We start from the raw sequence: 10,573 nt of genomic DNA on the forward strand, positions 1-10,573 counted from the left end.
GGGGACACGCTGGAGCCAGAGGCAGGGTTGGCAGGGGGCGGGTGGAGCCCTCTCGGGGCGGGATCAGGCCCGCTTTGGCATGGCCTTTCTCCTTCCCGGGCCTGCGTGGGGGAAGCGAGATGGAGGGAGCTGGACTGAGGCACTGAGTATGTACATATATACACACAGCTCTGCCGCCTGCCCTGCGGGGAGGCGGCTCGGGACAATCCAGTGCAAACTTTCCTTCTGGGGAAGGAAGACGTGATCAGGATAGCCTCGGGATAGCCATCAGGGGGAACAGGCCCCTTTCCCCGCCAAGGCTCCCCCAATCTTGGGATCTGGGAAGGCCAGAGCAGGAACCAGCACAGCACGGTGGGAAACTAGGCATATGTGAGAAGACTAGGAGCCAAGAGTCCCCAGTAACGTCCTGGCTCTGTGACCGAGGTGCTCAGCCACCTCAGCCAAGTTACTGCCTCTCTGGGGCTCAGTGTCCCTCCTCTAAGAGGAAGATGTCCCTCTAGAGGGCCCATCCTCAAGGACTCATCTAGCTCTGACCTTCACTGAGTCTCTGATTCCCTTCCAAGTGCCACGGTGTTAACTCAGAACAGAAGTCCGGGGCCTTTCCTCCTCTCCCCTGAGCCAGGACAGTGATCTGGGGACCTCCAGGGGCCGCTTCTTCCTGCAGGGTGGGCCACAGCGTCACTCCTTCTTCCCAGAGCCCAGTTTCCTGAGGAGCTGCTTCCCCTTGGAGAGGAGACCTCGCATCTTCTCGCCTGTACCCTGCGGCACCCCCAGTTCAAACCTGGGGAAGCTGCCAGGGCCAGGGGCACAGGGCCAGCCTAGGGGCACTGTGGGCCCTTGTGTTGAGCTGGCCCAGTCCTGGAATGTGAGAGAAAAGAGACAAGATCAGGGCCCAACTCTCCGCCCTAACCTGACTCCTTTACCTCACAACCTCAGGTGCCTACACGCCCCCATGTCGCGGAGCCATGGTCAAGAACCAGAGCCCCACCAACCCACCACTGCCCCACACACGTAGAGAACAGAGAGGAGAATGGGCACAACGATGATGAGGGAGCATGGAGCTGGGAGTCTGAAGCGACGGGCAGAGCCAGTTCTGCTTCTTTTCACTTGGGGCCTGGGCAGGCCCTCCCTCTTCTCTAGGTCTCTCTGTAGGGTGCTGGGCTGGCAGAGCTCAAGAGTCCTTGGACCTGATCCTTGGGATGGGTGCCGCAACTTCTCCCATGTCATCCCCTCCCATCAAAGGGACCGCTTGGAGGTAGCCCTCCCCACCAGGGAAGGCAGCTCCTGCACCACCTCACAGAGGACGGAGCGTGGCCTCCAGCCCAGCAGCTGCGGTGCCCTGGGGCCTTCAGGGAGTGAAGCCAGTGCCCACCCCATGGGGAGGAGATCAGGACTCTTCCTTGAATGGCCCCTGGGAGTGCTGTTGGGAGCCTGGAGCCTGAGAGAGTCAGGCATCACTCAGCTCCCGCAAGTATGGAGGCTACCTTGGCCCGCTTCCTTAAGCATCTTTCCCTTATCGAATCTCTTCCTAGCTCCATTTGCAATCATGAGTGGTCCCTCTGCCACAGGCCTACCCAGATGGTGTTGTTAGTGGCTAAGGATAGGGACTGGGCAAATAGAAGAGCCACCAGGAAGCCTCTCCTAATCCCCCAGATTCCCATGTTCCCCACCATGACCTCCTGTGCCTGACACAGCCCAGGCGAGTCTTGCCAGCCTGCATGTTCCCCACTTCTCACTCCCCACTCCCTTCTTCAAACCCCCTTGCCACCAGAGCCTAGTAGTCTCCTGGCCAGAGCCAGTCATGGAACCCAGACCAGAGGCAGGGACTTGGGTGTCTAGCCTGGGGCCTGCCCACCAAGAGGTCTGCTGGCACCTATTGGTTAAAGCACCTACTGTCAACCAGCCAGGCCTGATGACTGGCCAGGAGCCCCAGGCCCTTCCCACTCCCTTCCAGGTCTCCTTCTATAACATTCCAAGAGGGATGGGTTGCTGGGCAAACGGAGGTGGTCTCTGACCCCCAGAGACGAATGACGTGGGGTTATCCATGGACTCCAACGGTTTAAGTCTCCCTTTTATTGTCCCCAGCAGAGGAAATTGAGAGTTGGAAATAAAATCATGCATCTGATACCCTAGGAGGTCATGATGCAGAGGACAAGGACGGGGAAACTATTATTATTATTGGTGGTATTACATTCCGTCACCAATAATAATCACATTATAATACCATAGTCATATAGTATCATAATATACTGATGAGCCATAATATGAACGTCACGTAATATTCTATGAGCACGTGCTATAGAATATGAGGAGTTCAATAATATGGGCCATTATATACTAAGATGACACATATTCCTATAACACCTGGCACTGACCAAAAGCAAAGGGAAAGGATGATCCTATATCCAAACCTGGCTCATAGCAAGATCTCCCACCCCCAGTCCCTGGAAGAAACTGGAAAAGCCAGGTCAGCTCTAGCATGCTGTCTGATTATGGTCACATGGGGAGTGGGGGTCACATGGACATAGGGGCCAGTCCCCCACTTACATGTTGCTCTCTCTACATATATCTATCTCCATCTAGCACTGGACTCTTCTCCTCCTCGTTCTCTGAAGAACAGGGAACAAAGAGAGGAGATGGGTTACACACAGACCCACACGCTCTCCGCCCAGTCACCAGGTCTCCGGGTCACAGGAGCTGGTCCTGCTTTGCATAGTCCTCGCCTTTGGAATTAACCCGAGGAGAACCTGGGGCTTTGCAGTTCAGGCCTGGCCTCCTCACACTCTCCCTGCACTGCAAGGTGGGAGCTTAATTGTACTCCACCCACCCCAAGGAGAGGCTGGCTCTAAGAATGAGAACCCAGGAAGCTGGGCCTTGCTGGGCAACTGGCTTTAATAGGCTCCCAGGAAACAGAGAGACCCAGCAGGGTGGGAGGTTCTCTGAAACCAGGCCTAGGACGGGTTAGAGGTGTGGGATTCCCAGGGGTCCTTTTCCACAGGACCCCCTCATCTGTGACAGCCCCAGGGTATGGGCAGCTGGATCAAATGGGCCCAGAATCAGGGTCACAGCTATCACCCTTTGCAGAAAGGGGCATTTACTGAGAAGAAGCCGGCCCTGGCTGCACTCCCTCTGGCAATAACTCAGCAGCTCCAGCCTGGGCACAATGCTCACCTGGATCACTGCCCACTGCGGCCCTCCTGCCACACTGCCCTGGCCCCATCACCACAGCAGGGTAGAGACCCAATTGCTGAGCTGGGAACCCAGCTCCTCACTGACCTGAGTCTCGGCCTGGAGGGTTCCAGGCTCCCTGTCTGAGCCGCCCACCTCAGGCCCAGGGCCCTCCAAGAAGTTGGATGGAACCAGGCCCCTCCGTCCATTCAGTTCCCCCTACGGAGGAGATGTTGGTGAGACAGAGACTAGGAAAGAGGCCTCAGTTCCAGCACCCCTCGACAGTGAAGCCCTTGGGGTAAGAGCCTGGGGTCAATAACTCTGTTATGGGAGGTGACCTGTCCATACATCCAGGTGTCCATTAGGAACTTTTGCTCATCCCCTCCCCAGCTCGAGAGCCCTCTCTGAAAGGGCTGGTGAGGCAAGGTATGGCACCCCCACCCCAATGTTCTCACATAGTAGAAGCCATCATCATCCATGCCCCCAAACACAGTAATAACGTCTCCTGCTAGGAAGGGCAGCTCTGCCTGCAGAGAGACAGGAAGGCAGCTGTCAGGCCTGCGGAGGCCCTGACACCACCCCCCTTGGCTGGGCTCTATCTGAGGGTCCTCACCTCCACATCCATGTTGGGGGAGCTCTCTCGGGGGTTGTAGTCAAACGCAGCCACCATGGCTCGGGGAGCTCTCAGGCTGGCAGAGGAGACCGGCTGAGGGGGGCCTGCAGGGGGAGGGGGAGGGGTAGAAGACTCCAGACTCTCTCTAGACCTCCCACACCATACTAAAGTTTGCACTGGAGGTCTGCTGACCCCTTATTCACCACCTCCCACACTAATTGTAGTCCCTGGAGAGAGACCAGAAGGGCTGCCTGCCCCACCTCTTTCCCCAGCCTCCCTTGCACAGGGACGGCCCCTCACCTGCACAGCGCTGAGCAGGACCTTCTGACTCAGCTGTGGAGAGAAGGTGCGTGTGAGGCCTGGCCCTCACATGCCTGCTCATCCCAAGCTGGGGATGGTGCAGGGCAGGCAGGACACTCAGCCTCACACAAGGGATGCAGGAGAAGGATACTTGGAGACCACATAAGCCCAGTCTTTGGTTTGGGTAGTGAACTAAGGCCCAGAAAGAGTAAGTGATTTACTCCAGGTTACAAAGAATTTACAGTCAGGTGCTTTTTGGAACAGAGGCACCAGCAAATCATTCTTTGTCCCCATTAAAATGAAGCTCCCCACTGGAGGGGAATGTATGTGATGAAGGTCTGCCCTGGTCCCCTTTACCTGTTCAGAACCCCACGTGTGTCTCCCCAGAGATCCAAGCAGTGCCCCCCATCCCCACTCATCCTCACAGGCCCCTGAAGGAGAAGGGGGTTTCACCCACCTTTCTTGGAGCGGCGGGGCTTGGGGGGAGGCCCAGTTGTGCGGGCTGTGGAGTACAGAAAGAGACCATTCCCTGATCCAGGAAAGCAAGTAGATGTAAGAGAAACTGAGGCAGGGGATAGGACAGTGACTCTGAAGTCTCCTCTTGGGGCTGAGCCAAGGTTCCTGCGCTCAAGTTTCTGAAGGGCATTGCTCTCCCATCCCTGACCCCCGGGATCCAAAATACAAGGCCCATCCCCTCCACAGCAGACCCCACTCCACGTGGTGAGCTCACTGCTGTGGCCACACCGGCCTCAGTCTCTTTGAGGCCCCAATGGCTCTGCTGGACTCTCGGTAAATGAGGCACCCCACCGCTCCAGACATACAAAGCTCAAAATGGGGTTGAATTGAAACTGGGGTGGCGGGAGATGTGGGTGAAGGACAGCAGCAGGTCATACCTGCACTGTCGATGAGAACATCTGGGGACAAATAACTCCGCTGGAGCAGTTGCTGTCTTTCTGTGGGACTGTCCACAGCCACCTCAGCCACCATGTTGCAGGGGATATAGCCCGTCCGGCCCCCACCTTCTCCTTGGTAGAAGCCATCAGCGTCCTTGTCCCCAAACACCTGGAGGCAAAGACCAGTTGTCTCGGGAAGCCAGTTCATCTTGCTCCCTATGACCCAGCCCCAGAACCCTGCAGTATCCACTTTCAACTGCAAAGGAATGCTCTACCTTTTGCGGGAGGGGGAACAGGAAACAGGAGGAAACAGCCAATGATAAGGATCAAAGGGATGAAAGAAAGAGCCCATTCCATATTGTCATCGCCCCCAGTATCTGGAGGTCCATTCCCCTAGCCTATTCCAGACTAGATCTCCCCAACCTCGGAGCAACAGCAAAAGCCTTCAATGAATACTTGGAAACATAATCAAAGTTGTAATGTTAACAGCAGCAGTTATAGTGTGCTTCGTGCCAGGCAGTTTAAGTTCTCTGGGTGCACTGTATCACGTAAAACCTCAAACAACTCTATGAGGTAGACACTAACATTATCCCCATTTTACCAAGAAGAAAACTGAAGCCCAGAGGAGTTAATCTACTCAAGATTACACAGCTAGAAGTGGCAACCTCACATCATCTGGCTCTAGAAGTTGTGTTCTCGCCCAGCCATGGCTATGGTACCTCCAGTGCTAGGAAGGAGGGAGAAGGGAGGACACGGACACTGAGTCACCTTCAGGACCTGGCCCTCCCGAAAGGGGAGCTCCTCTTCCCCAGCATCAGGGTTAGGTGACATCGACACAGGGTCATAGTCAAACAGAGCCACAAAGACCCTAACAGGTAGGTCCTGGTAAGCCAGCACTTCTGGGGGGCTCCTGGACGGGGCTGTGGAGAAGGTTGGGGAGAGAGAGAACAATGATAATAAGCCCTAGCCAAGGGGTATGGAAAGGCCCCTTCCCCCCAGCCCAGTCCCCATCAGGTGCTCACCCAGCTCAGTAGCACCTGGCCTGTGGGGCCGGCTCCCTCTCCGCAAGTGGCCCCTCCTTCCAGAGCTATCTTGCCCTCTGGGCTCCCCAATTTCTATTGCCTGCAAAGACAGGGCAACAGAGAGCAGAAGTGTCACACCATCCCTCTGGCAGGCACCTCAGCAGGGGCGGGACCCTGCACGCACTCCCCAGCTCTGCCCCATCAGCATAAGCAGCACAGCAGAGCAGGGACGCAACATTCCTCTCCTGGAGCCTTGGCCCAACCTTGCTGGAGGCTTCATACACCCCCATGGTGGGGGGTCGGGGGGTAGGGGAGGACAGGATGGGAGGCCCCACCTCCAGCCACCCTAGTAGATGTGTGCAGAAGAGAGCTTAGAGCTTAGAGTTGGCCAAGGAGCATGTGAGAGGAGGGCCTCTTCTCAGCATGTGGGTTGGGTGACGCTGGACATCACAGTCAGTGTCCTAAGCAGAGTTAAAGGCCACCCTGCCCAAAGGCAGGGGGTTGGCTGGAGACAACTGGTGACTAATGATACCAGAATATTGTGCATCCCAGTTCCGATCAGCAGAAGCAGCAAAGCAGTGGAATGTGGGTGGGAGGAGGCATGTGAGCAAACCCGGAGGCCCAGCCCCGCCTCTGCTGATGGAGGTGGCAGCGTGGAATGGGAGTGGCTGGTGGGCAGCAAGCAGAGCCACCAGGCGGCAGCAGGTAGGGGGCTGCCCAGGGTGGGGAGTGGGCACGGACCCGGGAGGCTGGCTCCTTGGCTCTGCCAGTCGCACTGCAGCCTCTCCGCTCTGGCTCCCCTTTCTCCCAGGCCAGGAGGTGTGAGTAGGGGCTGGGGCCTGAATTGGCCTTCAGAGCACCCCTGGGCCTTCCTATGGGTGCGGTGCCCCAGGCCTCCCCATCTCCGAGGTAGCAGGAGCTAGTGATGCTGACGCTCCCGCCGCCTGCTTCCTGCTCGTCCTCAGAATCATATTCAATGCTGATTTCCAAGCACTTGGGGGAAAGGCAGCTGGCCAGGCCAGATTCTGGGGTTTGGCCACGTGGACACCTCCGGGAAGGGGCCGGCCGCCCTCTCCCACCAGCCTCTGGTCCACCCCTGGAGCCCTCGCCCACAGGGGCACCACCTCTCTCCCGTGTGGGGCCTGGTCGTCCAGAGGCCTGGGGCCCGCCGTTACTGAGAAGGCGGCTGCAGTGTTCCCGGGGGTCTGGGGACCGCTTGCGGTTTGGGGGCTTCTCGGTGGAGCCACTTCCTCTCCTCCAGCTGCTTCCACCAGCTAAGCCAGGCATGTCCTCCAGGTGGTCCCCAGCACTGGAAGGCTCAGGAGACAAAGGACATGGGCCAGGTCCTTGGGGTTGACGGCCATCACAGCCCAGACCCAGCGACGCGGGCTCAGGCGGGCTGGGGTCTTGAGAAGAGCCTGCCCTCGGCCTCTCCTCGTCCTCCTCTTCTTCCTCCTCAGGGATGCTAAAGAGCTTCTTGCTGCAGAACTGCTGGAGGGGCAGCTCCAGGATCTGCTCCAAGATTTCCTCGTCGCTGTCAGTCTCACAGGAGGGCGTGGTGGGGGGGGGGGGGGGGGGGCAGCAGGGAAGAGAGGTCCATGGGAAGAGGAGAGAGCTGTGACCTTTGCTCTCAAATGCAAGCAACCCTATAGCCCTCCCTCAGCTTCCTCTAAGAGGAAGGACCAGAGAGGGGGCCCAAAGTTATATGGCATGTCCAGGGCAGAGCCAGAGTTAGAATGAGGGAACACACACAAACAAACGGGCTGCATGATGCTTGGGCCCCTATAATGGCAGAGAGGCCTCCCCACTTCTCCCCCCAGCAGCTCCCAACAATAGGATCTCAGATGCAGCATCTGGTGGGCTGGAGCAGAAGAAGGTGCAGCAAAGAGCTCCTCACTCTCCCCTTCCTTCCCAGGAGGGCAGAGGCCAATCCTGAGCCACTTCCTAACTGCTGCTTAGGACAGGCGGGGCCCAGGCCACACACCTAGAATGTTGCTGGCACTCAGCGGCGACTGGAGCAGCTGCTGACACATGGGGTAGAGGCCTCTGGAACCCAAGGTCTAGAGCCCACCAGCCCTTCCTCACCCCATTACCTCAACCCCATTCTCCCTGATGCTGATGCCAGCAGCAACCTGCTTCTGGAAAGAGCAAGTCCTAGAACCCAGCTCCTCCTCTTCCTCCTCCTCCTCCTCTTCCTCTTCCTCCTCCTCCTGGATGTCTGACAGATCTGAGTTGCGGCCATGGTCCACAAGGGAGTTCACTGGACGGACCCCGAGCTCTGCCGTGTCCTCCTTCTGCAGGAGAGGGGGAGTGAGGAGGGATGGAAGGAAGGGTACTCTGAACGAAAGGGGTTCTTTGGCAGCGGGAAAGAGGGTCATGTCCTAAATGGGTGTATGCATGATAGGGGGTTGGGAGAAGAAGGATGGGAGCCAAAAGAGGAGGAATCAGGGAAGATGAAGTAACAAAGAAATAGACACACAGCACAGACCAGAGCAGAGAACCAGCAGAGAGGGTGACCAGAGTCTGCCTGGCAGGAAGCAAGGAGGCGAGCCCCAGTTCTCTGAGGTGGCACAGTGTGTCCCCAACCCCATACCTCAGCCCTGGGCCTCAGTCCAGGCCCTGTGTCTCCTCTCAGGCAGGCCTCAGCACAGGGAGCCTTCTGGGACAGTGGTCCCTGGGTGGAGCAGGGTGCCGGGTGGGCCTCTCCCGTGGTCCACTTGGCCTCCTCCTGGGCCAGTGAGGAAGGTGCAGGGCCAGTTCTCTCACCCACAGCTGAATCGCTGGCCCTCCTGTCCTCTGAGGTGCCCTGCACAACCGCCCCAGCTTCCTCCTGGAATGGGAAGCACTGAGGAAGCGCCCAGCCCCAAGCCTTTCTTCTAGTCCCACCTGCTCCCCACCCCCAGCAGGGTACCTGGGAGCAAGGTACTAGGGGCTCCTCTTGGGATCCATTTGGTTTCTCTCTCAGAGGGCTTGCTGGGGGAGGCCCAGGAGGCTCTCGAGTTTCATGGGGCTCAGGGCGCCGGAGAGGAGAGCTGGGGTCTCCAGGCCCTGGGCAGGCTGGAGCGAGGGAGGGTCTGGCCTCTGAGCCTGGTCGTGGTGAGGGGCAGGAGACCGTGGCTGGCAGGCAGGCCGCGGCTAGGGCTGGGGCGACAGGAGCCGGAATGGAGTCAGCTGACTCGCCATGGGGCGACATGGTGCGCACGGCCACTTCGCTGCACACCTGCAGTAGCTGCAGCTGGGACAAATCCACCAGCACACTGCCTGCTGTGGGAGAGGCCACCTCCATGATCTGTGGGTGGGGGGAGCACAAGATGGCAAAGGGAGGCTGAGATGGCCAAATGTGAGGACACAATAACAGCGATGGCAAGCATTATGCCAGGCACTGTGCCAAACCCTTGGCACACTTCAGCTCACTTAATCCTCTTGGTCACAGGGCTTCATTATGGAGTGGTTTTTTTGACTACCAATCATCTGCTACTAAAGTCCATGCTCTTAACCAATCTGCTAACTAATGCCCAAATGCCCAGGACTGGGCACCTCTGTGCCCTACTGGGGAGATGAGGCCTCTGCGCATGGCAAGGAGAGACCCACATCTTCCTCCCAGGGTACAGGAGGGCAGAGTCCCCAAGCCATACCTTCTGCCCATCTGCATAAATAGCATAGCCTGTGACCCGAACGCCATTAGAGGTGCCAGCAGCATCGATTGTTACTGGGAGCCAGCTGATGACCAAGATTCCAGGGGAGGGCCCTGGCTCAATCTGAACATCCAACGGGGCATCAGGTGGGCCTGAAGGAAAGAGGGTACACAAGACTAGTAATGCAGGACACTCGCCACTGGAGATACCAGACCACTTTGCCATTTCCCTGAAAATGCAAATAGAAACAGTCTTCCCTTCCGCCATCACCCATGGCCTGGCCTCCTGGGTGTTACAGTCAATGCCCAAGCCTGCATACCTGCTGGGAGTGTGGTGAATTTCAGGGTGGCAGCCCGATGCTCTGGCCTCTCCCAGCCTGGTTCCCAGGACCCTCCAGGTGGGAGCTGAGCCTCCACTCGGGCCTGATAGTGTGTACCAGGACGCAGGTGGCAGAAGGTGGCCCAGTAGGTGCTGGGGCGGGCAGGGGGGCACTCTTCCCCATTGAGGTAGATGGCATGGGCTAAATTGGTATTGCTGGGCACCCAGGTGATCTCAGCGGATGTAGCTGTCAGTCGATGAACCCGCAGCTGGCGAGGTACCACTCTGGCCTGGGCACCCACCGCCAAGCAACAGCGCAGAGGGTCGGAGCTGCCCCGGCTGGTCAGGGCCTGCACGGAAACATGGAGGGGCGCGGCCCGCAGGTCCAGATTCTCCAGCACAGCCTTGGGGGGTGCCCCAGGTCCCAGGGCCTGACGCAGCTCCCCATTCACACAGATATGGTAGCCACGTAGCTCCACTCTCTCAGGAGGCGGCTCCCAGGCCAGCACCACACTGTGGGCCAGCTGCTTGAGGATGACCAGGTGGCGGGGGTAAGGCACAGCAGGGGGCGTGCCCAGGCCCTCGGGCTGGGGGCTCAGACTGAGCTCATCCCCTGCAGCCTCC

At 58.3% G+C, this 10,573-nt stretch overlaps 1 protein-coding gene across 1 annotated transcript in view; it reads right to left on the reverse strand.

Annotated features, from left to right (window-relative positions):
- Positions 1–722: 722 nt before the first annotated feature.
- TSPOAP1 (TSPO associated protein 1) overlaps positions 723–10,573 on the reverse strand; it is a 25,794-nt gene continuing 15,943 nt past the window's right edge. Inside the window, exons 21-37 of the mRNA XM_015599116.2 lie at positions 9,951–10,573; positions 9,632–9,783; positions 8,908–9,285; positions 8,590–8,826; positions 8,096–8,290; positions 7,611–7,623; positions 6,738–7,555; positions 5,997–6,096; positions 5,743–5,894; positions 4,975–5,143; positions 4,539–4,583; positions 4,082–4,114; positions 3,782–3,885; positions 3,624–3,695; positions 3,277–3,387; positions 2,548–2,609; positions 723–858 (exon numbers count right to left, since the gene is read on the reverse strand). Of these exons, the coding sequence (XP_015454602.1) occupies positions 2,580–2,609; positions 3,277–3,387; positions 3,624–3,695; positions 3,782–3,885; positions 4,082–4,114; positions 4,539–4,583; positions 4,975–5,143; positions 5,743–5,894; positions 5,997–6,096; positions 6,738–7,555; positions 7,611–7,623; positions 8,096–8,290; positions 8,590–8,826; positions 8,908–9,285; positions 9,632–9,783; positions 9,951–10,573 (3,232 nt within the window). The 3' untranslated portion in view covers positions 723–858; positions 2,548–2,579. The remainder of the gene's footprint in view (positions 859–2,547; positions 2,610–3,276; positions 3,388–3,623; positions 3,696–3,781; positions 3,886–4,081; positions 4,115–4,538; positions 4,584–4,974; positions 5,144–5,742; positions 5,895–5,996; positions 6,097–6,737; positions 7,556–7,610; positions 7,624–8,095; positions 8,291–8,589; positions 8,827–8,907; positions 9,286–9,631; positions 9,784–9,950) is intronic.

This window comes from Pteropus alecto, unplaced genomic scaffold, assembly GCF_000325575.1.
Source record: "Pteropus alecto unplaced genomic scaffold, ASM32557v1 scaffold98, whole genome shotgun sequence".
Classification (NCBI taxonomy): domain Eukaryota; kingdom Metazoa; phylum Chordata; class Mammalia; order Chiroptera; family Pteropodidae; genus Pteropus; species Pteropus alecto.